This window comes from Pseudophryne corroboree (assembly GCF_028390025.1).
Source record: "Pseudophryne corroboree isolate aPseCor3 chromosome 3 unlocalized genomic scaffold, aPseCor3.hap2 SUPER_3_unloc_2, whole genome shotgun sequence".
In the NCBI taxonomy this organism is placed as follows: Eukaryota; Metazoa; Chordata; class Amphibia; order Anura; family Myobatrachidae; genus Pseudophryne; species Pseudophryne corroboree.
This window is the reverse complement of record NW_026967508.1, coordinates 2,607,591-2,633,698: the sequence shown is the minus strand read 5'-3', so window position 1 is coordinate 2,633,698 and position 26,108 is coordinate 2,607,591. Positions and strand designations below refer to the sequence as shown.

The 26,108-nt window shown below is 46.4% G+C and overlaps 1 protein-coding gene across 1 annotated transcript in view; it reads right to left on the bottom strand.

The window, feature by feature from the left end:
* LOC134983642 (zinc finger protein 665-like) overlaps positions 1-26,108 on the bottom strand; it is a 162,465-nt gene that overhangs the window by 109,184 nt on the left and 27,173 nt on the right. Inside the window, exons 3-9 of the mRNA XM_063949325.1 lie at positions 18,977-19,168; positions 18,770-18,899; positions 18,577-18,674; positions 18,303-18,414; positions 17,087-17,184; positions 7,307-7,412; positions 5,303-6,596 (exon numbers count right to left, since the gene is read on the bottom strand). Coding sequence (XP_063805395.1) covers positions 5,303-6,596; positions 7,307-7,412; positions 17,087-17,184; positions 18,303-18,414; positions 18,577-18,674; positions 18,770-18,899; positions 18,977-19,168 — 2,030 coding nt within the window. The remainder of the gene's footprint in view (positions 1-5,302; positions 6,597-7,306; positions 7,413-17,086; positions 17,185-18,302; positions 18,415-18,576; positions 18,675-18,769; positions 18,900-18,976; positions 19,169-26,108) is intronic.

Below are 26,108 nucleotides of genomic sequence, written 5' to 3'. Positions count from 1 at the left end.
CTCCTCACCCTTGCCTCTCTTAGACATGGTAAACAAATCACACACCTGTATGGTGTTAACTACACAATTTGTGACTGAAATCACTTTATAGCTTGCTAAAGTGACATACAATCTGGTCCCTCCCTGCCTTGCCCCAGCATTGAGGATCGGAATACACAGAAACTGACAGGAATAGTAAAAAGTCAGCAATCACACTAGCAATCAGTCACAAGTTATACATTAGTATAATAAGCAATATATGTACATAATCAACTACAGATGCATTTCAAGTATGTAGGAGAAACATATTACTGCATTACCTCATATAGGACCTCATATAGGACCTTTAACGTATTCAGTTGCACAGCGAAAGAAACGGCAGCAATAGTTTACAGACTCCTATGCTTCAGGCACTTATCCAACTACTCGTACCCCGATGGTAGGTAGAGACTTATGCTGTATCACCTGCCTCAGGAGAGCGGGATACCGGGAGACTTCACCCCGCTTCCAGGATCGATCAATAGTTTAGTGAATGCCGAGTGGATCCAGACGCAAATAGTGTACACAAACGCTCAGTGAACACAGACGCACCAGTCACACAGCCACCTATGCTGCGACTGGGTCCTTTAGATACACAGCGTCTCAGACGGAAGCAGGAAATCAGTTCATGGCGGAAACTGGTCATGAACCGGGGGGATGGGCAACCAGGAGAGCACCTTACTCCTCACTGCTGACATTAATCCCAGGGACCTCTGCCTTGCACTAATCCCTGTAGCCTATGATCCCTGGGGCCTAGCGCTGGTGCACCCGAGGTGGCAGCCTCGTCGGCGACTGTTCAGTAGTCTCCTCCTGTAAACAGGGCGGCTGTGTCTCGCGTCTCCCCCTCTAAGCGGAACCAACGCCTTACCTTCTCCCCGTGCTCCGGGCCACAGCCTGGCAACATGAGCTGGACTTGCTAGTACATCCATACTGATGCCCGCCGAAACATCACTGTACACGTGGGTAAGCATTGTCGCGACCCGGCGGGGAGTTGTTGGAGCAACTCTTTTAAGGTGCATGCAAGATGCTTTTTAGAAAACTCGCTCAAAAACTTAAGACTATAAAAATAAATTGAATAAAAAGATTATGGCTGCCAAAATCAGCTGCCCAAAGATCATGGTCTAGCTCCCGCCACACCAACAAAAAAACTGAATTGCCTGAGCCAGGAGGCGGGGATATAGGGGACTGGCCCGTTGCATTCTGGGAGGCTGAAATCTTTTGATCGTTGGTGCCAATCCACTGACGCTACCTAATATCCCAATGTATATCCTGTGGATACTACTGTGGACCCTGCAGAAGAAAGTCTGAATTGTTCATTTTATAAAATGTAACAGCTGTGGTCCTATTAGCGCTGCCGCATTCCTCATCCGTCCACTGCTGATGGAGCTCCATCTCCTGACCCTGCGCAGTACAACATGTAATAGCTGTGGTCCTATTAGCGCTACGGCTTTCCAAAAGACCAAACAGGTCACACTGAGAACTACTTCTGATGAAGCTGGGTGACCTAGCCCAGGGAAACGCGTTAAGAACCCTCCAACGCTACTAAGATTTCAATTTTTTTACCACCATCGGATCCAGATTAGGACTTTACATCGGATAATCCTTGGAAAATTCTGCAGATCATCATCTTGCACCCAGCAGCAAAATATGGACTTCCTCCTAAACCACCAACACAGTAACTGCATGCTGCCTCTGCTGACACCTGTGTGAAACTGCTGTGCATCGGGTAATACCAGCTGCATGTGCTAACCTTCTGCTAAAAGGAATACAAGTCAAATAACTGACATTCAAAGACATTTTCTATAAGGACAAATATTTAATTATTAATATCTAGTCCGGGATCCAATGCATGGTATTTATTTCTAAGTGGCAGAACTAATCTTTTAATTCTCAGAATTTGTGTGCATAACCTAATTTTCTGTGCTTTTTAATAAACTGGTGTTTAATTATATCCATCGCATTTAATTACTTTAGAGAAACAACTCTAGCTCTGGAAAAATCTTTTTTTCTCTTTATGTTTTAGTATTAAGGGCTTGACTAAGGGTGTGTACACATGGTGAGATCCTTGTTATGCCCGATTTTCACTTGCGATTTCCCCTGAACTCCCCCGGAGCCCAGCACCACCGATTTTGACTAACTTTTCTTGAGATATGGACTATGGCCCTCATTCCGAGTTGTTAGCTCGCTAGCTGCTTTTAGCAGCCGTGCAAACGCTAAGCCGCCGCCCTTTGGGAGTGTATCTTAGCTTAGCAGAATTGCGAACGAAAGGATCGCAGAGCGGCAGCAAAATATTTTTGAGCAGTTTCTGAGTAGCTCCAGACCTACTCCTAGCTTGCGATCACTTCAGACTATTTAGTTTCTGTTTTGACATCACAAACACGCCCTGCGTTTGGCCAGCCACGCCTGCGTTTGTACTTGACACGACTGCGTTTTTCAGCACACTCCCTGAAAACGGTCAGTTACCTCCCAGAAACGCCCCTTTCCTGTCACTCTGCGGCCAGCAGTGCGACTGAAAAGCTTCGCTAGACCTTGTGTAAAAAAGCATCGGGTGTTGTGAAAGTACGTCGTGCATGCGCATTGCGCCGCATACGCATGCGCAGAACTGCCGCTTTTTTGCCTAATTGCTGCGCTGCAAATATTTTCAGCTAGCGATCGACTCGGAATGACCCCTATATGTGCTTACGATTTTGGCTTATGCGAGATTTTGGCTTAATGTGAGATGTCATTGACAAGTGAGATGAACTAGATAGTACATCGATCTAGCAAGGATGACTTGCCTGCACAGTCTATCTTTTCTTGCGATGCCGACCTGGCGGGACCGCGCATCGGGATCAAATCGGGATCGCAAGGTGACTTTCACCTTGCGATCTGCACTAACTTTTCTTGCGATTTTGACTATATAGTCAAAATCGAAAGAAAATATCTCACCGTATGTACACACCGTAACCCTTATTTCAGCTGCTGTATTCAGCATGTTGAGCTTCCCGCCTTTTTTTATACTCTATATATTGGCTTTCCACATCCGGCCACTGCTGATGGGGCTCTATCTCCTGACCCTGCACAGTACTGCCGGTAAAGCGGCTGCGGTAGGTTTAGCTCAAAAAATTACATATTGACCGTTACTGATCCTGTTTATTTCATGATGACAATGTATTATTATTATATTTTCACAGCCATCAGCTTCCTGTGACCTATAGCATATCTCACAACTGTCCCTATTACAGCGGGACAGACACTGCGGGGATGGGGGGTTTGGGAATACTGGGAATGCCTCCAAATGACAAAAACAAAGGGGGGGGGGGGGGGAGAGATATGTAATGTGAGGCCACACCCACCAGCTGCAGGCCACACCTCTATTTCGGATTGTCCAAACTTCAATTCTGCACCTGTTGAAAGGTATGCTATAGGGATTGATTCTGAATTGGATGAAGATGCAGCGGCGTATCTTATGTTAACGCGGTGGCTGGTTTTTACAAATGCCCACTTGCAGCATGCTGAGAAAGTGCATTTCTGTGTCTATGCGTCTTTAGACCCCACCGTGACGCACCATCAATACTTGCAGCAGCCCTATGGCAGGTACAGAATCTCCATCCCGGTATGGCTTCCTGAGTGAGCGGTTCCGCATCTTTGGAAGCGGCCGCTTTAGGCGACATGTCTGCATCGGCTTAGCCACTCCCACTACCTCCCAGGAACACCCACTAAAAACCACAGACCCTGCGTCCGATTCTGTACCGCGTCTCTCAGCACAGACTTAAAACAATCAGCCAACTGCGAGCACCTATCGAATCAGGCCTCTAATGTCCTAAAACTGTTTCATTTCTCCAATGTATTAAATAAATGAGCCAACCGATAATAATCTATCGGTTGCATTCTGATGACTTAAATCCCAGCTATGGGCCCGATTCAGAGATGTAGGCAAATGTATTGGCAGCTGGGAATGTACACGAAAACATGCAACTGTCGCTGCTGACCGGATTTGTACTGAAACGCCCACCAGCAGCATTGCAAGTAAATGATGCAGCAGCAGCCGACGCAGACCATGCGTCTTATTCTCATTTTAGAAAAGATGTCTGACATTAGCAGAATTGCTATGAAATAATTCCTTGCAGTTTCTGAGTAGCTCCAGACCTACTCCTACCTTGCGATCACCTCAGTCAGTTTAGTTCCTGCTTTGACGTCACAAACACACCCTGCGTTCGGCCAGCCACTTCCGTTTCTCCAGCCACTCCTGCGTTTTTCCCTGGCACTCCTGCGTTTTTTAGCACACTCCCTGAAAACGCTGAGTTGCCGCCCAGAAACACCCCTTTCCTGTCAATCAAACAACGATCACTCGAGTGACTAGAAAACGTCGCTCGAGCTTCTGTAAAAGTACAACGTTTTGTGTAAAAGTACTTAGCGCATGCGCGCTGCGTACCATGCGCATGCGCATTTTTCACCTGATCGCTGCGCTGTGAAAAACGTCAGCGAGCTAACAACTCGGAATGAGGGCCTATGTGTGTGCAATAAATCGGGATGTACTAATATCTTGACGGTTTGAATTGCACTCCATTAAGCAGGAAGGCTGCGATAAAGTTAAATACAGTCTAGAAAAGAAAAAGTATTTTGCTTGCTTTTATCGTTTTCCCATAATACAATTCTAGTCCATCAATCTCCCCTCCTGCACTTCCATCAGGTGTGGTTCATAGGGTCGACCATACTAAGGTTGACAGTGTCTAGGTTGACCACTATTGGTCGACAGTAACTAAGTCGACATCCAAAAATAGGTTGACATAAGCATAAGGTCGACATGAGGTTTTGGTTTTTTGTTTTTTTTTGGGGGGGGGGGTTGTTTTTTTCGTAGAGTGACCGGGAACCCCAATTAGTGCACCGTGTCTTGGGCAAACTTATCATTCCCAATTGAAGTTCATGTGGATCGTAAAGTATGAAAAATTTTAAAAAAATTAAAAATTGTGAAAAACTTGTGTCGACCTTTTGTCATGTCGACCTAGTGACCACATCGACCAATAGCGGTCAACCTAATGACTGTCGACCTAAGTGTGGTCGACCTAGAGGCCGGATAACCTTCCATCAGCTCACGGGAATGGTTTCCTGCTCTCCAGTGTGAACTCGGAGATGTCTCGTTAGTTTCGATCTGTGGGCAAAACATTTCCCGCACTGAGAGCACAGAAACGGCTTCTCGCCCGTGTGCATCAGCCGATGTCTGCCAAGTTCCGATTTCTGCCTAAACCATTTGCCGCAGTCAGGGCACGGGAACGGCTTCTCGCCCGTGTGAACTCTCTGATGCTGGATGAGATTGGTTTTGCATGTAAAATACTTGCCGCAATCGGAGCAGGGAAACGGCTTGACGCCGGTGTGAATGCGCTGGTGGACAGCCAGCTCTATCTTCTGCCTGAAGCATTTGCCACACTCGGGGCATGAAAAAGGTTTCTCCCCAGTGTGAACCTTATAATGCTGAATGAGGTTCGACTTGCAAGTAAAACATTTCCCACATTCGGAGCAGGGGAACGCCTTCTCACTGGTGTGGATCCTCTGGTGGTTAACAAGGTTCGATCTGCGCGGGAAACATTTGCCGCAATCGGAGCACTTAAATGGCCGCTCGCCGGTGTGAACGCTCTGATGCCGAATGAGATGCGATTTGGAAACAAAACGCTTGCCGCATTCGGAGCACGGAAAAAGTTTCTCCGCCGTGTGGACCTTTCGGTGCCTGCTGAGGTTTCCTTTCAGCGCAAAACATTTCCCACATTCATTACAGGAAAATGGCCGCTCGCCGGTGTGGACTTTCTGGTGGCTGACAATTTTTGACTTCTGGGAAAAACACTTCCCACACTCGGCGCAGGAAAACGGCTTCTCCCCGGTGTGGACTCTCTCGTGCTGGATGAGATTGGACTTGTAAGAAAAGCATTTCCCACACTCGGGACATGGGAAGGGCCTCTCGCCCGTGTGCACCTTCTGGTGGGCGGCTAGTTCCGATTTCTGCCTGAAATACTTCCCACACTCATTGCATGGAAACGGCTTCTCGCCCGTATGGATTCTCTGGTGCTGGATGAGATTTGATTTGCATGTAAAACCTCTCCCGCACTCGGAGCAAGAAAACGGCTTCTCGCCCGTGTGGACTTGCAGATGTCTTACGAGTTTGGTCTTCTGTGAGAAACACTTCCCGCACTCCGAGCACTGGAACGGCTTCTCCCCGGAGTGGACTTTCTGATGCCTGACGAGTTTGCATTTCCGGGCAAAACACTTCCCGCACTCGGAACACTGAAACGGCCTCTCACCGGTGTGGACTCTCTCATGTTCTACAAGCATGGACTTATAGACAAAACATTTCCCACACTCAGAACATGGGAATAGTCTACCACCAGTGTAATCTGCATACTGGTCAATAATATCTGATTTACCAGGAGAACCTTCCTCATTAATAAAGGGATCAGATGATGTATCTGCACTGTAATGTACTGGATGTATAACTTGGGTAATGGGGTTTATTACTGGAGAATCCTGTGTGATGTCCGTATCTTCCACTTTACAATCTGTAGATGAAACTAGACTTCCTCCCGCGTAATTACTGCTGTTACGTCTATCTGTTGGAAACAAAATAAATATACAGATATAAAAATAAGCAGCGAAAAACCCCAAAGTGAATGTTAAGTACACAAGGGAATTACATTAGCTATACAGTGTGTATTACAACAGCCCCCAAATAACTTTGTATACACCAAAGAGTGTGGGGAAGAGACTGGTCAGATCTCTGGGCTGGTCACACGCAGTGACATGATGTGAGGGGAAGAACAGGAGTATAGTAGGGGCTGATGGCTCCTGATGTATGAGATACACCAGAGAGAGTGTGGGGAGGAGACTGGTCAGATGTCTGGGATGGTAACACACAGTGACATGATGCGAGGGGGAGAGCAGGAGTATAATAGGGGCTGATGTATGAGATACACCAGAGAGTGTGGGGAGGAGACTGGTCAGATATCTGGGCTGGTAACACAGTGACATGATGTGAGGAGGAGAGCAGGAGTATAATAGGGGCTGATGGCTCCTGATGTATGAGATACACCAGAGAGTGTGAGGAGGAGACTGGTCAGATCTCTGGGCTGGTAACACACAGTGACATGATGCGAGGGGGAGAGCAGGAGTATAATAGGGGCTGATGGCTCCTGACTACCCCACTGGACAGATACATTTCCCTCATTAGTCTGTAGTGACAGAGGAGGATGTAGGATAAGAGATTGCTGTAGTGACTGAACAAGGAGAATATGTGATTCTGTACTTAGTGATTATTACTCACCTGTGCCGATATCTGTAGGGATTTCCTCCTCCTTACACGGCTGATCACCCCACACATATGTCCCTTTTTCATGGCCTGTATCTGTAGTATAATTCAGGTCTCCACCCTAAAAAAGCCACAATAAAAATAAACACTTTAAATAACATAGTAATACTTTATTTTGTCTGACTAACAATTGAGATGAACAACTTTGTGACACTTCCTATGAACCACGTAAAGCAGGAGTGGTAAAAGTAAGGGGTTTTATGAAAACTGGGTCTGGGGGGAATACTTCCTTTATAAGATACTTGCTTTATACAGAGTTCCATCAGTGCAGGTGAGGATCAATGGTATCCTGTCTAAAGTGATACATATCATGAATGGTAAAAGACAAGGGTGCCCACTCTTGCCGCTAATTTTTCTGCTTTGTATGGAAGCACTGGGAAGAGCGATTAAGGCAAACCCGGATTTGGGAACACAGGAATATAAGTTAAGTCTTTTTGCACATGACCTTCTAGCTGCCATCACTAATCCGATGGTCTCTCTTCCGAGCTTTATCGATTCAACACCCTATCTAATTTTAAGACTATTTATACTAAGGCCCAGATTTAGCAAGCCTTGGAGAGTGACAAAGTGTGTGGGGGGGAGAGAGGTAAAGTACCAGCTAATCAGCTCATAACTGTCGTTTTTCAAACACAGCCTGTGACATGGCAGGTAGGAGATGGAGGAAACCAAGATTTAAGCACCAAATTCTTTTTAGACGTAAGTCTCACGGTGGCAGGCAATTGGCAATAGTCTCAGCGTATTATCAAGCGCCTCTGTTGAGCAGGATAAGAGACTCAGGGGACAAACAATGGATGACAATAGCATCAATCTCCACCAACTCACACCTCAACTACATGTCATGGTGCTCAAAGTTGGGACAAATTGATCATCCAACTGTAGGACCCACTTTATTGATGTGGAAGAGGTTACAGAGTAAATTCAACGGGTGGTCTTCAGTTTGCCGGCTGTCGGGATCCCGGCGCACAGTATACCGGCGCCGGAATCCCGACAGCCGGCATACCGACACCTTTTCTCCCTCTTGGGGGGTCCACGACAGCCCTGGAGGGAGAATAGATAGCGCGCCATCGTGCCCGCAGCGTGGCGAGCGCAGAAAGCCCGCAAGGGGCTCATGTGCGTTCGCCCAGCTGTCGGTATGCCGGCAGTCGGGAGCCCCGGCCGCCGGCATACCCTACTACACCCAAATTCAACACCATTGACATTGTTCACAAGCCCTTGTTTCCACCAGGCACTTCAGGTAGAGCCATTGCATCCTGAAAATCAGCGGGTATTACCAGAATATGTAACTTGTTTTTGGATGGCTCTTTTAAATCATTTGAGACATTATCAGATGAGTCAGATCTACCTAAAGTTGGACTACTGGTTTTATCTACAGGTGCGTCATTTTATTTCCTCGCTGGGGAAGTCTAACGTATGGGACTATGAACTAACCACATTTGGAAAACTTTCTGTGCAACTGCATAACCCCACTCATATTATTTCTAATATATATCAAATTCTCCTACCAGCAATACTACCCTCTAGTCTGACTTATCAAGATCTATGGGATGGATGCAGTTATGTGACCGGTAGTCGGGAGAGCACCGGTCAATATACCGATGCCAGGATCCTGAGCGGTGAATAGCCCACCTGTTGGCATGCCGACCACCAGGGACTATTCCCATTCGTGGTAGAGTGGTAATACAACTTGTGGCAAGGGCAGCAACCCTCCGAGCCCGCAAGAGGCTTTGTTGCACTCGCCCCCTCCCCCTCCCCGTCAGCCATCTAAATGCCGGGATCTAGCCGTCAGGATGGTGACCGGCAGTCTCCCAACCGCCGGTCACACGTATCCAACCCCTATGGGACAGAGATTTTTTATATAAGGGAATTGAGGTAAACTGGAACAAAACATACCAAGTGACTAGTGCTTGCTCATCTAGTATGGATGTAGTGGAGACTCAATATAAACATTTATCTAGGTGGTACCGCTACCCAACTACAGTTCATAAGTATTGTCCTGGTGTGTCTCCTTTGTGTTGGAGATGTGGTAGGAAACAGGGGTCACTGATACATATCTCTTAGGATTGCTCTATGCTCGTCCCTTTTTTGGGATGGAATAAAAAGGTTAGCTGCAGAGAGTTTGGGCTTCCCTATCCCACTGGGCCCTGACTCTTGATTGTTGTTCCACTCAGATATCCCTATTTTCAAAATTTTCAACAGTCTCTATAGAAGCAAATAAGAGTGCAGCCAGAGCGGTAGTGCCAGTTCGTTGGTGCTCTCCCTCTCCACCTACTTTGTGGGATTGGTGTCAACGCATGGCTTTTTATGTGGCCATGGACGAAATATACTTTTCCACCCCAGAGAAACATGGTATATATGGAGCCATATGGTTTGGATGGTTGGAATTCTAATTATCTCCCTCATATAAGGCTTGGCACCTATGACCCCACCTTAACTTGGTTAGACACAGTTTGACATGGTTACGGCTACAGCTGGCGATAATACCCTTAGCCTGCTTGTACCTACTATTCCTATTCTTTTGGAAGACTTGGAAGATATTGTTGGCAGTACCTCCCGGCCAGGTGGACACTTCTTGTTTCTCTCTTTATCTCTTCTTCTATTCTCTTTCTTTCTTATTCTAAGTTTTCTCTCTCTCTCTTTTCTCTTAGAACACTAAATTGTCTGATGCCCTTTACCATTCAGAGTTGATCGCAGCAGAAAATTTGTTAGCAGTTGGTCAAAACCATGTGCACTGCAGGGGGGGCAGATATAACATTTGCAGAGAGAGTTAGATTTGGGTGGGTTATATTGTTTCTGTGCAGGGTAAATACTGGCTGCTTTATTTTTACACTGCAATTTAGATTTCAGTTTTAACACGCCCAACCCACATGTAACTCTCTCTGCACGTTATATCTGCCACACCTGCACTGCACATGGTTTTGCCCAACTGCTAACAAATTTGCTGCTGCGATCAACTCTGAATTACCCCCTTTATTAACAATCTAGGGTGGTCATTCAGAGTTGATCGCTAGCTGCTTTCTTTCGCAGCGATCAGGCAAAAAAATGGCAGTTTTGCGCATGCGTATGGGGCGCAATGCGCACGCGCGTTGTACTCTTACAACGAATGATGTAGTTTCACACAAGGTCTAGTTTTATATATATATATAATAGAATTTTAATTACCTACCGTAAATCCTTTTCTTGTAGTCCGTAGGGGATGCTGGGATCCACATTAGTATCATGGGGTATAGACGGGTCCACCAGGAGCCATTGGCACTTTAAGAGTTTGAGGGTGTGGGCTGGCTCCTCCCTCTATGCCCCTCCTACCAGACTGAGTCTAGAAACTGTGCCCGAGGAGACGGACATCTTCGAGAGAAGGATTATACACAGATAGTGGCGAGATTCATACCCGCTCACACATACAAGGCAAAACAAGCTAACTAGCTTAAAACTCAACAACCGCTGAAACATTACTTACCAAGTAACAATGCAGTACTTAACTAAAAACAAAGTTGTACTGAACCAGATAACCACTGCAGGAAAACGAAGCGCTGGGCGGGTGCCCAGCATCCACTACGGACTACGAGAAAAGGATTTACCAGTAGGTAATTAAAATCCTATTTTCTCTTACATCTTAGAGGATGCTGGGATCCACATTAGTACCATGGGGATGTACCAAAGCTCCCAGAACGGGAGGGAGAGCGCGGACGCTCCTGCAGAACTGATTGACCAAACTTTAGGTCCTCAGAGGCCAAAGTATCGAACTTGTAGAACTTTGTAAACGTGTTTGCAAGTAGATGCTTGGCAGAGTTGTAAAGCCGAGACACCCCGGGCAGCCGCCCAGGAAGAACCCACCTTACGAGTAGAGTGGGCCTTAACAGACGTAGGACACGGCAAGCCTGCCGTAGAATAAGCATGCTGGATAGTGAAACTGATCCAGCGAGATACAGTCTGCTTAGCAGCAGGACACCCAATTTTCTTGGGATCATGCAGGACAGAGAGTCCGATTTTCTGTGACAAGCAGTCCGCCTCACATAGATTTTCAGAGCCCTTACAATATCTAAGGACTTTGATGAAATTGAGGAGTCAGTCGTAATTGGCACCACAATAGGTTGCATTGATATGAAAAGCCGACACCACCTTCGGAAGGAACTGCTGACGTGTCCGGAGCTCAGCTCTATCTACATGGAAGATCAAGTAGGGGCTTTTACAGGACAAAGCCCCCAACTCCAACACACGTCTAGCAGAAGCTTAGGCCAACAAAGTGACGGCCTTCCACGTGAGAAACTTGACCTCAACCTCCGGTAGAGGCTCAAACCAATCCGATTGGAGGAACTGCAACACCACGTTAAGATCCCAGGGCGCCGTAGGTTGTACAAAGGGAGGTTGGATGTGCAGAACCTCCTCCAAAAAAGTCTGAACCTCAGGGAGGGCAGCCAATTGTTTCTGGAAGAAAATGGATAGGGCCGAAATGTGGACCTTCACGGATCCCAACCTCAGGCCCATATCCACACCTGCTTGAAGGAAGAGGAGAAACTGTCCCAGTTGAAACTCCACTGCAGGAACTTCTTGGACTCATACCAAGAAACATATTTTTTCCAAATACGATGGTAAAGTTTAGACGTTACTCCTTTCCTAGCCTGTATCAGGGTAGGAATAACCCTGTTCGGAATGCCCTTCCGAGCTAATATCTGGCGTTCAAACTCCATGCCGTCAAACGTAGCCGCGGTAAGTCTTGATAGGCGAACGGCCCCTGCTGCAGCAGGTCCTACCGAAGAGGCCTCGGCTCTTCTAGCAGAAGATCCGCTTTCCAAGTCTGGAGCAATAAGGATCGCTTGTACTCTTGTTCGCCTTACGAGCTTTAGAACTCTTGGAATGAGTGGAGGAAACACGTACACAGACTGGAACACCCACGGAGTCACTAGGGCATCCACCGCCACCGCTTGTGGGTCCCTCGACCTGGAACAATATCGCCGAAGCTTCTTGTTGAGACGAGAGGCCATCAGGTCTATTTGAGGTACACCCCAAAATCTGTTACCTCCCTGAACACCTCCGGATGGAGTCTGTGTCTGCTGAGGAAGTCCGCTTCCCAGTTGTCTACTCCCGGAATGAAGATTGCTGACAGCGCCAACGCGTGTTTTTCTGTCCAGAGGCTGATTCTTGTTACCTCTGACATTGCAGCTCTGCTCTTTGTTCCGCCCTGTCGGTTTATGTAAGCCACTGTTGTTACATAGTCCACTGCACTTGAATGGCCCAATTTCTCAGAAGATGGGCCGCTTGGAGAAGACCGTTGTAGACGGCTCTTAGTTCCAGAATGTTTATCGGTAGGCCGGTTTTCAGACTTGACCACCTTCCTTGGAAGGTTTCCCCTTGAGTGACTGTGTCCCAGCCCCGGAGACTTGCATCTGTGGTTAGAAGGATCCAGTCATGAATCCCGAACCTGCGGCCCTCCAGAAGGTAAGGTAATTGGAGCCACCAGAGCAGTGAAATCCTGGCCTTTGGTGGCAGACGTATTCTCTGGTGCATGTGTAGATGAGATCCCGACCACTTGTCCACGAGATCCAGTTGGAAGGTCCGAGCATGAAACCTTCCGTACTGTAGAGCCTCGTAAGAGGCCACCCTCTTCCCCAGAAGGCGAATGCACTGATGAACCAATACCCGGGCTGGCTTCAGGACATCCCGGTCCATTATTTGTGTCAACATCACTTTCTATTCCGGAAAAAACACCCTCTGCACTTTCGTGTCGAGGATCATTCCCAGAAAAGACAACCTCCTGGTCGGCTCCAAATGTGATTTTGGAAGATTCAGGATCCAACCGTGTTCCCTGAGCAGATGAGTCGTGAGAACAATTAACTGCAACAACCTCTCCCTGGAAGATTCCTTTATCAGCAGATCGTCCAGATATGGCATTATGTTCACCCCCTGTCTGCGGAGGAGAACCATCATCTCTGCCATCACCTTGGTGAACACTCTTGGTGCTGTGGAGAGGCCGAATGGTAGTGCCTGGAATTGATAGTGACTATCTAACAGTGCAAATCTGAGATAAGCCTGTGAGTCGGCCAAATCGGAATGTGGAGGTATGCATCTTTCATATACAGGGATGCCAGAAACTCTCCCTCCTCCAGACATGAAATCACTGCTCTGAGAGACTCCATTTTGAACTTGAACACCCTCAGATAAGGGTTCAACGATTTCAAGTTCAAAATTAATCTGACCGAACCATCCGGTTTCGGTACCACGAAAAGGTTCAAATAGTAACCTTTGTTTTGCATGAGGTGGAAAAAGGACAATGACCTGTGACTTTTCCAATTTTAGGATGGCTTCCTGTGGGATAGCCTTGTCTGTCAGCAAAGCTAGCAAGCCTAATTTGAAGAATTGGTGAGGCGGGAGTTCTTGAAACTCCAGTCCGTAACCCTGGGACACAATATGCTGTACCCAGGGATCCAGGCCGGAAGACACCCAGATGTGCATGAACGTCTGAGTCTCCCACCCCCCAGCTCATCCTCTAGGCTTTGAGGTCCGTCGTCATGCTGAGGATTTTGAGGGACCAAAAGTAGGTCTCTGGTCCTGGGAGCCTGCGGGTGCAGGCTTTTTGGATTTTGCCCGACCACCTCTAAAGAAAGTGGTAGAAGGCTTGAGCTTTTTTGTTTTAGCGGTCCGAAAGGACTGCGGCATAGCTGAAGAAAATGGTTTCTTCGTAGAAGGAGTAGCAGAGGGAAGGAAAGGTGACTTACCCGCGGTTGCTGTGGAAATCCATGCATCCAACGCATCCCCAAACAGAGCCTGACCTGTGTAGGGTAGGTTCTCCACATTTCTCCTGGATTCAGCGTCTGCAGACCACTGGCGTAGCCAGAGTCCCCTGCGAGCGGATACCAACATGGAGGATATAAGTGAAGTCAACGTACCCAGTTTCTTCATGGATTCCACCATGAACCCTGCAGAATCCTGTCTGTTATGTAAAAACAATTCAATGTCACTTCTATCCATTGTATCCAAATCCTCTAGTAATGTGCCTGACCACTTTACTATGGGTTTAGAAATCCATGCACAGGCAAAAGTAGGCCTTAACGCCACTCCTGAAGCAGTGTAAATGGATTTGAGCGTAGTGTCAATCTTACAATCAGCCGGTTCTTTTAACACGGTAGATCCAGTCACAGGTAAAACCACCTTTTAGACAGTCTGGAGACTGATGCGTCATTGGTGGGTTTTCTCATTTTTTCCTATCTTCCTCAGGGAAGGGAAAAGCAACCAGAACTCTTTTTGGGATCTGGAATTTTTTTCTCCGGGTTTTTCCAGGACTTTTCAAATATAGCGTTTAATTTTTTAGACGCGGGAAAGGCTAGCGGGGCTTTTTTATTATCAGTGAAGTAAGCCTCCTCAACCTGCTCAGGTGGCGTGTCATTAATGTTTAACACATCTCTAATGGCCTCAATCATGAGCTGCACCCCCTTTGCAAGGGATGCCGCCCCCCTCAGCACATCCCCATCACAGTCTGTAGTATCAGAATCGGTATCCATGTCATCTTGCATAATTTGGGCCAGTGCACATCTCTGTGGGAACATGCTAGGGGATCTTGTAGGAATAAGGACAGAGCCTGACCAACATGCCATAGACTTCCAACACCTGAATTTCAGCCTCCATATTAGCTATCTGAGACCAATATTACAATCCTGTGTACATGGAATGGATCCCTCCTGAGAGGAAACATCTTCTGCAGCATATGACAGAGTTCCTAGACATGGCTATGTGAGATCGTAAACACCCACACACACACACACACACACAGGGAAATGTCAGACACCGTTTCCCCCCAAGCATGCCACAGAGAGACACAGAGATTGGAGCCAACCCACACACAGCACTTTTTAAGGTAGAACTAATGAAACTCCCAGCGCTGTCTGTGTACCTTAATAGACTACACACACTTTACACAACCTTCCCCTCCCTTCTACAACCCCCTGGTACTGTACAAGATAGCTGGAGTTGGAGGGACAGCTCTCCCTGTCAGCTCTTTTGCAGGCAGGAAAATGGCGCTGAACGCTGCTGGGTCCGCTCTGAGAAGCTCCGCCCCCTTTCATTGCACTGCTTCCCGCTCTCCTGAAGATTATACTGGCCTGAGTGATTGTGCTGGCAGTGATCCTGGTACTCTGACAGGCTTTCTGGACAGTGTAGGGTGTAGGCGCTGGCTCAGGACGCCCCTCACAGGGCCGCACTATGTACCACTGAGCCCCGGAGCGCAGTTAGTACTGCGCTCCATACCCTGTTGCCGCCATCTTCATATAGGCTCCCCGCTTGCCAGGGGGGACGGTGACTAACTCGCCACTGATCTTCTGGCTCTGTAAGGAGGTGGCGGCATGCTGCTGGGGTGAGCGATCCCCTGTGGCGGGGAACGTTCGACCCCCTCAGGAGCTCAGTGTACTGTCAGCGGAGATAGTGGCTCAGACCCCGCAGGGCGGACACTACTCCCCCCTTAGTCCTTTGAAACAGGGAGGCTGTTGCCAGCAGCCTTCCTGTGTCTAAACTCTAATCAAAATAATAAAACTAAAAGAACTCCTATGGCGCTACCCTAGCTGTGACCGACTCCTCCGGGCACATTTTCTAAACTGAGTCTGGTAGGAGGGGCATAGAGGGAGGAGCCATCCCACACTCTCAAACTCTTAAAGTGCCAATGGCTACTGGTGGACCCGTCTATACCCCATGGTACTAATGTAGACCCCAGCATCCTCTAGGACGTAAGAGAAATAGATAGATAAATAAATAGCATATATCTATCTATCTCTCAGTGTATAAGACCCACACAGCTTCTGTACAGACCATATAATGAGAAGTCACACGCCCCACCCACATCTAACTCTCTCTGCACATGTTATATCTGCCACACCTGCACTGCACATGGTTTTGCCCAACTGCTAACAATTTGCTGCTGCGATCAACTCTGAATTACCCTCTTTATTAACAATCTTGGGTGGTCATTCCGAGTTGATCGCTTGCTGCTTTCTTTCGCAGCGCAGCGATCAGGCAAAAAAACGGCAGTTCTGCGCATGCGTATGGGGCGCAATGCGCACGTGCGTTGTACTCTTACAACGAACGATGTAGTTTCACACAAGGTCTAGCAAAGCTTTTCATTCGCACTGCTGGCCGCAGAGTGATTGACAGGAAGTGGGTATTTCTGGGTGTCAACTGACCGTTTTCGGGGAGTGTGTGTAAAAACGCAGGCGTGTCACATACAAACGCAGGCGTGGCTGGCCAAACGCAGGGCGTGTTCGTGACGTCAAAACAGGAACTAAATAGTCTGCAGTGATCGCAAGCGCTGGGTAGGTCTGGCACTACTCTGAAGCTTCACAAAATTACTTTGTAGCCGCTGTGCAATCCTATCGTTCGCACTTCTGCTAAGCTAAGATACACTCCTAGAGGGCGGCGGCTTAGCGTATGCACGGCTGCTAGAAGCAGCTAGCGAGCGAACAACTCGGAATGAGGGCCCTTGTAAGGTATCAGTTTGTTATGAAAAGGGAGTATGTACGAATACATTTTTCATGGTCTCTAAAGTGTATTATGTATTATTGTACTATACATGCTCTATACTGATCTTTTGTTCTGAAAAGATACTTGAAAATAAAGAATTTTATTTATAATATATATATATATATATATATATATATATATATATATATATATATATATATCAGTGTATAAGACCCACACAGCTTCTGTACAGACCATATAATGAGAAGTCACTGATATATTGGTGCTTCCACCTACCTGACCCTCCTGTGGGACACTGTGATTCTCCTCTGCACAGTCCTGGGAATAAAGAGGACGGGGACATCTCTCTGGGGTATTCCTGTTACTGGCCCCATCTGTAGGAGACACACAGTGACTGAGTACACTGCATATATGTGACTATAAGATGAGGTGTGCATCTATAGTAGATTGTGTAATGATTGGTGCCATTGGTCAGTAATTAGATCCCTATGGGTAGTCAGGTGTAAGTAAATACAGACTGAAGTCCATACTGGACAGATACTTTCCCTCATTGGTCTGTACTGAAACAAGAGTATGTAGAATAAGAGATTTCCATCAGGAGCATACCCAAAATTTGTGGAGGGGGGTTTCCAAAGGTTTGATTTTAGTGCGATTGCCACCAGCCCATGAAGGATGCACAATTAGCCTGTAACAAGCTGTAGTCTGCACCCAAACAAAGAGCATTTCATGTAATACAGTACGTCAGGCATAAGCTGGCCCAATAATCACGGTAAGCCACTTACCAGATTCTCTCTGTTTCGATGATTGAGCACTCAGATCCACAGACACACATACAGGAAAATCTACTGCCACTGGGCATGTGCAGCAGCTCCATTTCACCTTTTATACCGCATTGAGGTGGGCGCTGGCCAGGCTGTGGAGAATGGGATTTTTCGGGCAACTGGAAACTCCCCTATGTGCATATGGCTGTAGTGACTGAAAAAGGGGAATATGAGACTCTGGGCCTAATTCAGAGATGGACACAGTTCACGCAGCAGCTGGATCTTTGAACCCAGCTGCTGCAACTGGAGGCACCTCGTGTGAAGACACGCCTCCTGAATGCTTCTGTGTTCTGCTGTTGCGTCGTATCACCTGCTTGAACATTAGTGACCTTCACGTTATACGGGATGGCTGGACTGTTCCCGCTACAAAGGCCAGGAAATCTGCATCCAAAGACGCAGACCCCGGTCTCACTACTCCCAGAAAATGCGGGCGACGTGCCCCCCCCCCCCCCCCCCGTTTTCAGTAATGTTCATTAGGTCTACCAAGTCACGCCCCAAAAATGTCCGCAATCTGTCAAATAGGCTGCAGCTTGGGGGCACTTTGTGCTACCACACAGGCACAGGTCTGCACATGCTCAGGAGACACACCCTCGGAGATGTGCGGAAACCATCAGGTTTCCATACATCTCCAAATCAGGCTCCCTGCCCTGTACTTAGGGACTATTACTCACCTGTGCTGATACCTGTAGGGATTTCCTCCTCCTTACACTGCTGATCACCCCTCCTGTATGTCTCTTCCTCTCTCCTCATATCTACTAATGTAATACCAGTTACGTCTCCACCCTACACAATCACAAAACAAAAAAAACTTTAATGATGTCTGATTTAAATGAGATTAAATCAAATAAAATCAGGTTTTTAAATCCACACAGCTTCAATAACTATCATATAGTGCAGAGTAGCAACTATATGTTGGTATTTGGTTAGACCCTGAAATATATCTACCTGATCCTCCTGTGGGACACTGTGATTCTCCTCTGAATGATCCGGAGAATAAAGAGGACGGGGACATCTCTCTGGGGTATTCCTGTTACTGGCTCCATCTGTAGGAGACACAGTGACTGAGTACATTGTATATATGTGATTATCAGATGATGTGTTTATGAGGTGGTCACAATAAATGAAAATGTTTTCTTACCCACTGATGTGAGAGTCTGATAATCATGATTCTTCATCATCACGTCCTTGTAAAGACCTTTTCCTCCTTCAAAACACTCCCACTCCTCCATGGAGAAATAGACAGTAACATCCTCACACTTTATAGGAACCTGAGACAAACACAATACAGTCATCACCCAGACACATCCCTGGTGTTACTGTATAATCTCCCATTCCCAGCAGTCACCTCTCCAGTCAGCAGCTGAATGATCTTGTTGGTGAGTTCCAGGATCTTCTGGTCATTGTGCCTCTCATTTATCAGTGAGTGAGGTGAAGGCACCGTGATGGGGCTCCGTGTCCTGCTCAACTCTCCTGAGATAAGTGGATGGTTCCCGAGTGTCTCAAACTCCTTAGATGTCTTCTTCACCACTGTATAATCCTGTTTATAGAAGTAAAACTTCATTGGTATCTCTATATATGGAGAATATACAGAAATAAACGTATACTATTTTAACTATCCAGAGATAAACTGGAAAAACGACTTATGTGATACTGCTAAGGGCAATATGTTTTTAAACACCCTTAATGATAACTACTTAGTCCAACTAATTGAGGAACCAACTAGGTACAATGCAATCTTAGACCTGGTATTAACAAACAATGGGGATTTGGTATCAGGTATTATAGTAGGGGAACCCATAGGAAACAGCGACCACAATATGGTCACATTCAATATCAGTTTCTATAAACAGCCCTATACTGGCTCAACTAGGACTTTAAACTTTAGCAAAGCATATTTTGAAAAGATGAGAGTATTTTTCAGGGATATTGAATGGGAAGGTTTGTTTTTAGGAAAAAATACTACGGAGAAATGGGAGGTACTAACATTCCTGCTAGCTAAAAATACACTCAAATGTATTCCTATGAGTAGCAAAAAAAGGAATAAAAATCATAAACCGATGTGGCTTAACAAAAAGATTAAGGAACTTATGGGCAAGAAAAGGCGAGCATTTAAAAAATACAAATCTGACGGGGAAGCAGAGTCATTTCAGCACTATAAGGAATGTAACAAAGTTTGCAAAAAGGAAATAAGAGCGGCTAAAGTAGAAACTGAAAAACTAGTAGCAAAGGAAAGCAAAGCGAATCCCAAAAAATTATTTAAATACATTAATAGCAAGAGATTAAAGAAGGAGAGTATAGGCCCTTTAAAAGACAAGTTGGGAGTCTTAAGCAAAAATGCTAATGACATAGCGGACACACTAAATGAGTTTTTTTCAACAGTATTCACTAGAGAGGACCCAATTCAGGGACTGACACACAATCTCAATAATGAGAATATCACACTGATAGGTACTTATTTAAGCGAGGAAGTAGTCTGTGACCGATTAAAACATTTAAAGATTAATAAATCACCAGGGCCCGATGGCATTCATCCAAGGGTTCTAATGGAGCTTCACTCTGAACTGGCAAAACCGCTATCTTTGATCTTTAAGGATTCAGTTATATCAGGTATGGTTCCCAAAGACTGGCGTATAGCGGAAGTATTGCCTATATTCAAAAAGGGAAGTAAAGCTGAACCAGGTAATTATAGACCAGTTAGTCTTACATCTATAGTGGGGAAAGTATTGGAAGGTATTCTAAGAGATAGTATTCAGAAGTTCCTTGAAACCAATAAGGTCATTAAAAGGAATCAACATGGGTTTATGAAGGACAGATCCTGTCAAACCAACTTACTTGGCTTTTATGAAACAGTAAGCGCAAACCTAGATCAGGGTAAAGACGTGGATGTAATCTTTTTAGACTTTGCCAAAGCGTTCGATACTGTACCACACATGAGACTTATCTACAAGCTACAAGAATCAGGGCTAGGAAGCACAATATGCACTTGGGTCAAAAACTGGTTAGATAATAGGGAGCAGCGCGTTGTGGTTAATGGATCTTTTTCAACTTGGACTGAAGTGCTAAGTGGTGTGCCGCAAGGCTCAGTATTAGGACCGCTATTGTTCAATATTTTCATTAACGACCTAACAGAAGGTCTAGAGAGCATGGTGTCAATTTTTGCAGATGATACCAAATTGTGTAAGGCTATAAATACAGAGGAGGATGCCGAGTCTCTTCAGAATGACTTAGTTAAATTAGAAGCATGGGCAGCCAAATGGAGAATGCGCTTCAACACAGACAAGTGTAAGGTAATGCACTGTGGTAACAAGAACAAAAATTACACCTACCTACTAAATGGGGTAAAATTAGGGGATTCTGTACTGGAAAAGGACTTAGGTGTCCTCATAGATAGCAAGCTAAGCAGTAGTACCCAAAGTAGGACTGCAGCAAAGAAGGCTAATAAGATATTAGCATGCATAAAACGGGGTATTGATGCTAGGGACGAGAGTATTATACTCCCGTTATATAAATCACTAGTGAGGCCACACCTTGAATACTGTGTACAATTCTGGGCACCGTACTACAAAAAGGATATCCTGGAGCTTGAAAAGGTACAGAGGAGGGCGACCAAACTAATTAAGGGCATGGAGACGATGGAATACAAGGAAAGGCTTGAAAGACTAGGCATGTTTACATTGGAAAAGCGGAGACTAAGAGGGGATATGATCAGCATCTACAAATATATAAGGGGACAATACACAGAGCTTGCGCGGGACCTGTTTTTGGTTAGATCAACACAGAGGACTCGTGGACACTCGCTCAGGTTAGAGGAGAGGAGATTCCGCACAATACGGCGTAAAGGCTTTTTCACGGTAAGGACAATACGTGTTTGGAATTCCCTGCCCGAGGGAGTTGTAATGGCGGAATCTGTCAACACCTTTAAAAATGGGTTACATAAATTCCTAATGGATAAGGATATCCAGGGGTATGGTGCATAGTCATGCATTATAGTTACTATAAATAGGGATAAAATGCAACGGCTGACAGCAGCATCAGTCAGAAATTTTAGTCAAATCATCATGCATAGGAGACCACAAATAGGTTGAACTCGATGGACATATGTCTTTTTTCAACCTCAGATACTATGTTACTATGTTACTATGTAATGAATGGCCTTAGTAAGTTAGACAGATACATATTTAATATATATCGGTCTAATATGAGGAAGTCAGAGCTGGCAAAATGTGTTGGTTGGTCCTGCAGCTTATCCATTCTTCATCACACCGGAGATCTATCCAGTCAGGAGCACCCGCTTTTCTGACATGTCATCTTGGATACAGATGAATTCCATCCTCCAGGAGTTTTGGTGAAATGTTTAATATGCTCTGATTACATTCAGTCAGAGCTGGTGAAATGCGTTGGATATTCCTGCATATTATCCATACTAGGGAGGCCAATCCTGGACCATTTTCTCTATCCCCGGTATCAGGATTGAAAAATGGTCAATCCCAGGATTCCCGGGATTTGTGTTTCTCTGTGTGGCCGCCCCTCCCAAACCATACACCAGGGCGGGTGGGTGGGACCATTCAGCAGCTCTCTCCTGGCGGCTCCCGGCAGCATGTGACAGCGCAGCGTGACCTCTCAATGCACATCACGCTGCGTGGGGGAGCTGGGAGCAGGAGGCCGGGCAGTGCCTGAGCGTCCTGAGGACGCTCAACGCTGATCCCTCAATCCCTGAGATTGGAGCTTTCAATCCCGGGATTGAATCCCGTCCGATTTTGGGCCTATATCCCGGGATTGGCCTCCCTAATCCATACTTTATCATACCAGAGATCTATTCCAGTCAGGAGCTCACACTTTTCTGAAGTGTCATCTTGGATACAGATGAATTCCATCCTCCAGGAGTTTTGGGTGAAATGTTTAATATGCTATGATTACATTCAATCAGAGCTGTTGAAACGCGTTGGCTGTTCCTGCAGCTTATCCATTCTTTATCATACCAGAGATCTATTCCAGTCAGGAACTCACAGTTTTCTGAAGTGTCATCTTGGATACAGATGAATTCCATCCTCCAAGAGTTTTGGTGAAATGTTTAATATTCTCTGATTACATTCCTGTTTTGTTCTATGTCTGCTTTTTAGATTGGTTGCTGGCTGCCAGATCTAAGAGTAGGAGTTGCTATTTATCTTCTAAATATTACTATTATATTACATATATATTTGTATCTTAATAGCACATTGAGGGTTTGGTTTGTTTCCTTTTACATTTAAGCTTAGTAAACACATACTCTTGCAAAGGCACCAGAGAATAATCTGAGCAAGTTTAGATACAGATGATTCAACCAAGCAAAAAATAAGATTTTACTTACCGATAAATCTATTTCTCGGAGTCCGTAGGGGATGCTGGGGTTCCTGAAAGGACCATGGGGAATAGCGGCTCCGCAGGAGACAGGGCACAAAAAGTAAAGCTTTTTCAGATCAGGTGGTGTGCACTGGCTCCTCCCCCTATGACCCTCCTCCAGACTCCAGTTAGGTACTGTGCCCGGACGAGCGTACACAATAAGGGAGGATTTTGAATCCCGGGTAAGACTCATACCAGCCACACCAATCACACCGTACAACCTGTGATCTAAACCCAGTTAACAGTATGATAACAGCGGAGCCTCTGAAAGATGGCTTCCTTCAACAATAACCCGAATTAGTTAACAATAACTATGTACAATTTATGCAGATAATCCGCACTTGGGATGGGCGCCCAGCATCCACTACGGACTCCGAGAAATAGATTTATCGGTAAGTAAAATCTTATTTTCTCTATCGTCCTAGTGGATGCTGGGGTTCCTGAAAGGACCATGGGGATTATACCAAAGCTCCCAAACGGGCGGGAGAGTGCGGATGACTCTGCAGCACCGAATGAGAGAACTCCAGGTCCTCCTTAGCCAGAGTATCAAATTTGTAAAATTTTACAAACGTGTTCTCCCCTGACCACGTAGCTGCTCGGCAAAGTTGTAATGCCGAGACCCCTCGGGCAGCCGCCCAAGATGAGCCCACCTTCCTTGTGGAGTGGGCCTTTACAGATTTAGGCTGTGGCAGGCCTGCCACAGAATGTGCAAGTTGGATTGTGCTACAGATCCAACGAGCAATCGTCTGCTTAGACGCAGGAGCACCCATCTTGTTGGGTGCATACAATATAAACAACGAGTCAGATTTTCTGACTCCAGCTGTCCTTGCAATATATATTTTTAATGCTCTGACAACGTCCAGTAACTTGGAGTCCTCCAAGTCACTTGTAGCCGCAGGCACTACAATAGGCTGGTTCAGATGAAATGCTGACACCACCTTAGGGAGAAAATGCGGACGAGTCCGCAGTTCTGCCCTGTCCGAATGGAAAATCAGATATGGGCTTTTGTAAGACAAAGCTGCCAATTCTGATACTCTCCTGGCAGAAGCCAGGGCTAGAAGCATGGTCACTTTCCAAGTGAGATATTTCAAATCCACCTTATTTAGTGGTTCAAACCAATGAGATTTTAGAAAGTCCAAAACCACATTGAGATCCCACGGTGCCACTGGAGGCACCACAGGAGGCTGTATATGCAGCACTCCCTTAACAAAGGTCTGGACTTCAGGGACTGAAGCCAATTCTTTTTGAAAGAAAATCGACAGGGCCGAAATTTGAACCTTAATAGATCCCAATTTGAGACCCATAGACAATCCTGATTGCAGGAAATGTAGGAATCGACCCAGTTGAAATTCCTCCGTCGGAGCACTCCGATCTTCGCACCACGCAACATATTTTCGCCAAATTCGGTGATAATGTTGCACGGTTACTTCCTTCCTTGCTTTAATCAAAGTAGGAATGACTTCTTCCGGCATGCCTTTTTCCTTTAGGATCCGGCGTTCAACCGCCATGCCGTCAAACGCAGCCGCGGTAAGTCTTGAAACAGACAGGGACCCTGCTGAAGCAAGTCCCTCCTTAGAGGTAGAGGCCACGGATCTTCCGTGATCATCTCTTGAAGTTCCGGGTACCAAGTCCTTCTTGGCCAATCCGGAACCACTAGTATCGTTCTTACGCCTCTTTGCCGTATAATTCTCAATACTTTTGGTATGAGAGGCAGAGGAGGAAACACATACACCGACTGGTACACCCAAGGCGTTACCAGCGCGTCCACAGCTATTGCCTGCGGATCTCTTGACCTGGCGCAATACCTGTCCAGTTTTTTGTTGAGGCGAGACGCCATCATGTCCACCATTGGTCTTTCCCAATGGGTTACCAGCATGTGGAAGACTTCTGGATGAAGTCCCCACTCTCCCGGGTGAAGATCGTGTCTGCTGAGGAAGTCTGCTTCCCAGTTGTCCACTCCCGGGATGAACACTGCTGACAGTGCTATCACATGATTCTCTGCCCAGCGAAGAATCCATGCAGCTTCTGCCATTGCACTCCTGCTTCTTGTGCCGCCCTGTCTGTTCACATGGGCGACTGCCGTGATGTTGTCCGACTGGATCAACACCGGTTTTCCCTGAAGCAGAGGTTCTGCCTGGCTTAGAGCATTGTATATTGCTCTTAGTTCCAGAATGTTTATGTGAAGAGACGTTTCCAGGCTCGTCCATACTCCCTGGAAGTTTCTTCCTTGTGTGACTGCTCCCCAGCCTCTCAGGCTGGCGTCCGTGGTCACCAGGATCCAATCCTGTATGCCGAATCTGCGGCCCTCCAATAGATGAGGACTCTGCAACCACCACAGAAGAGACACCCTTGTCCTTGGAGACAGGGTTATCCGTAGGTGCATCTGAAGATGCGACCCTGACCATTTGTCCAACAGATCCCTTTGGAAAATTCTTGCGTGGAATCTGCCGAATGGAATTGCTTCGTAAGAAGCCACCATTTTTCCCAGGACTCTTGTGCATTGATGTACAGACACCTTTCCTGGTTTTAGGAGGTTCCTGACAAGGTCGGATAACTCCTTGGCTTTTTCCTCCGGGAGAAAAACCTTTTTCTGAACCGTGTCCAGAATCATCCCTAGGAACAGCAGACGAGTTGTCGGCATTAACTGGGATTTTGGAATATTCAGAATCCACCCGTGCTGTTTTAGCACTTCTTGAGACAGTGCTAATCCCATCTCTAGCTGTTCTCTGGACCTCGCCCTTATTAGGAGATCGTCCAAGTATGGGATAATTAATATGCCTTTTCTTCGAAGAAGAATCATCATCTCGGCCATTACCTTTGTAAAGATCCGAGGTGCCGTGGACAATCCGAACGGCAGCGTCTGAAACTGATAGTGACAGTTTTGTACAACGAACCTGAGGTACCCCTGGTGTGAGGGGTAAATTGGAACGTGGAGATACGCATCCTTGATGTCCAAGGATACCATAAAGTCCCCCTCTTCCAGGTTCGCTATCACTGCTCTGAGTGACTCCATCTTGAACTTGAACTTCTTTATGTACAGGTTCAAGGACTTCAGATTTAGAATAGGCCTTACCGAGCCATCCGGCTTCGGTACCACA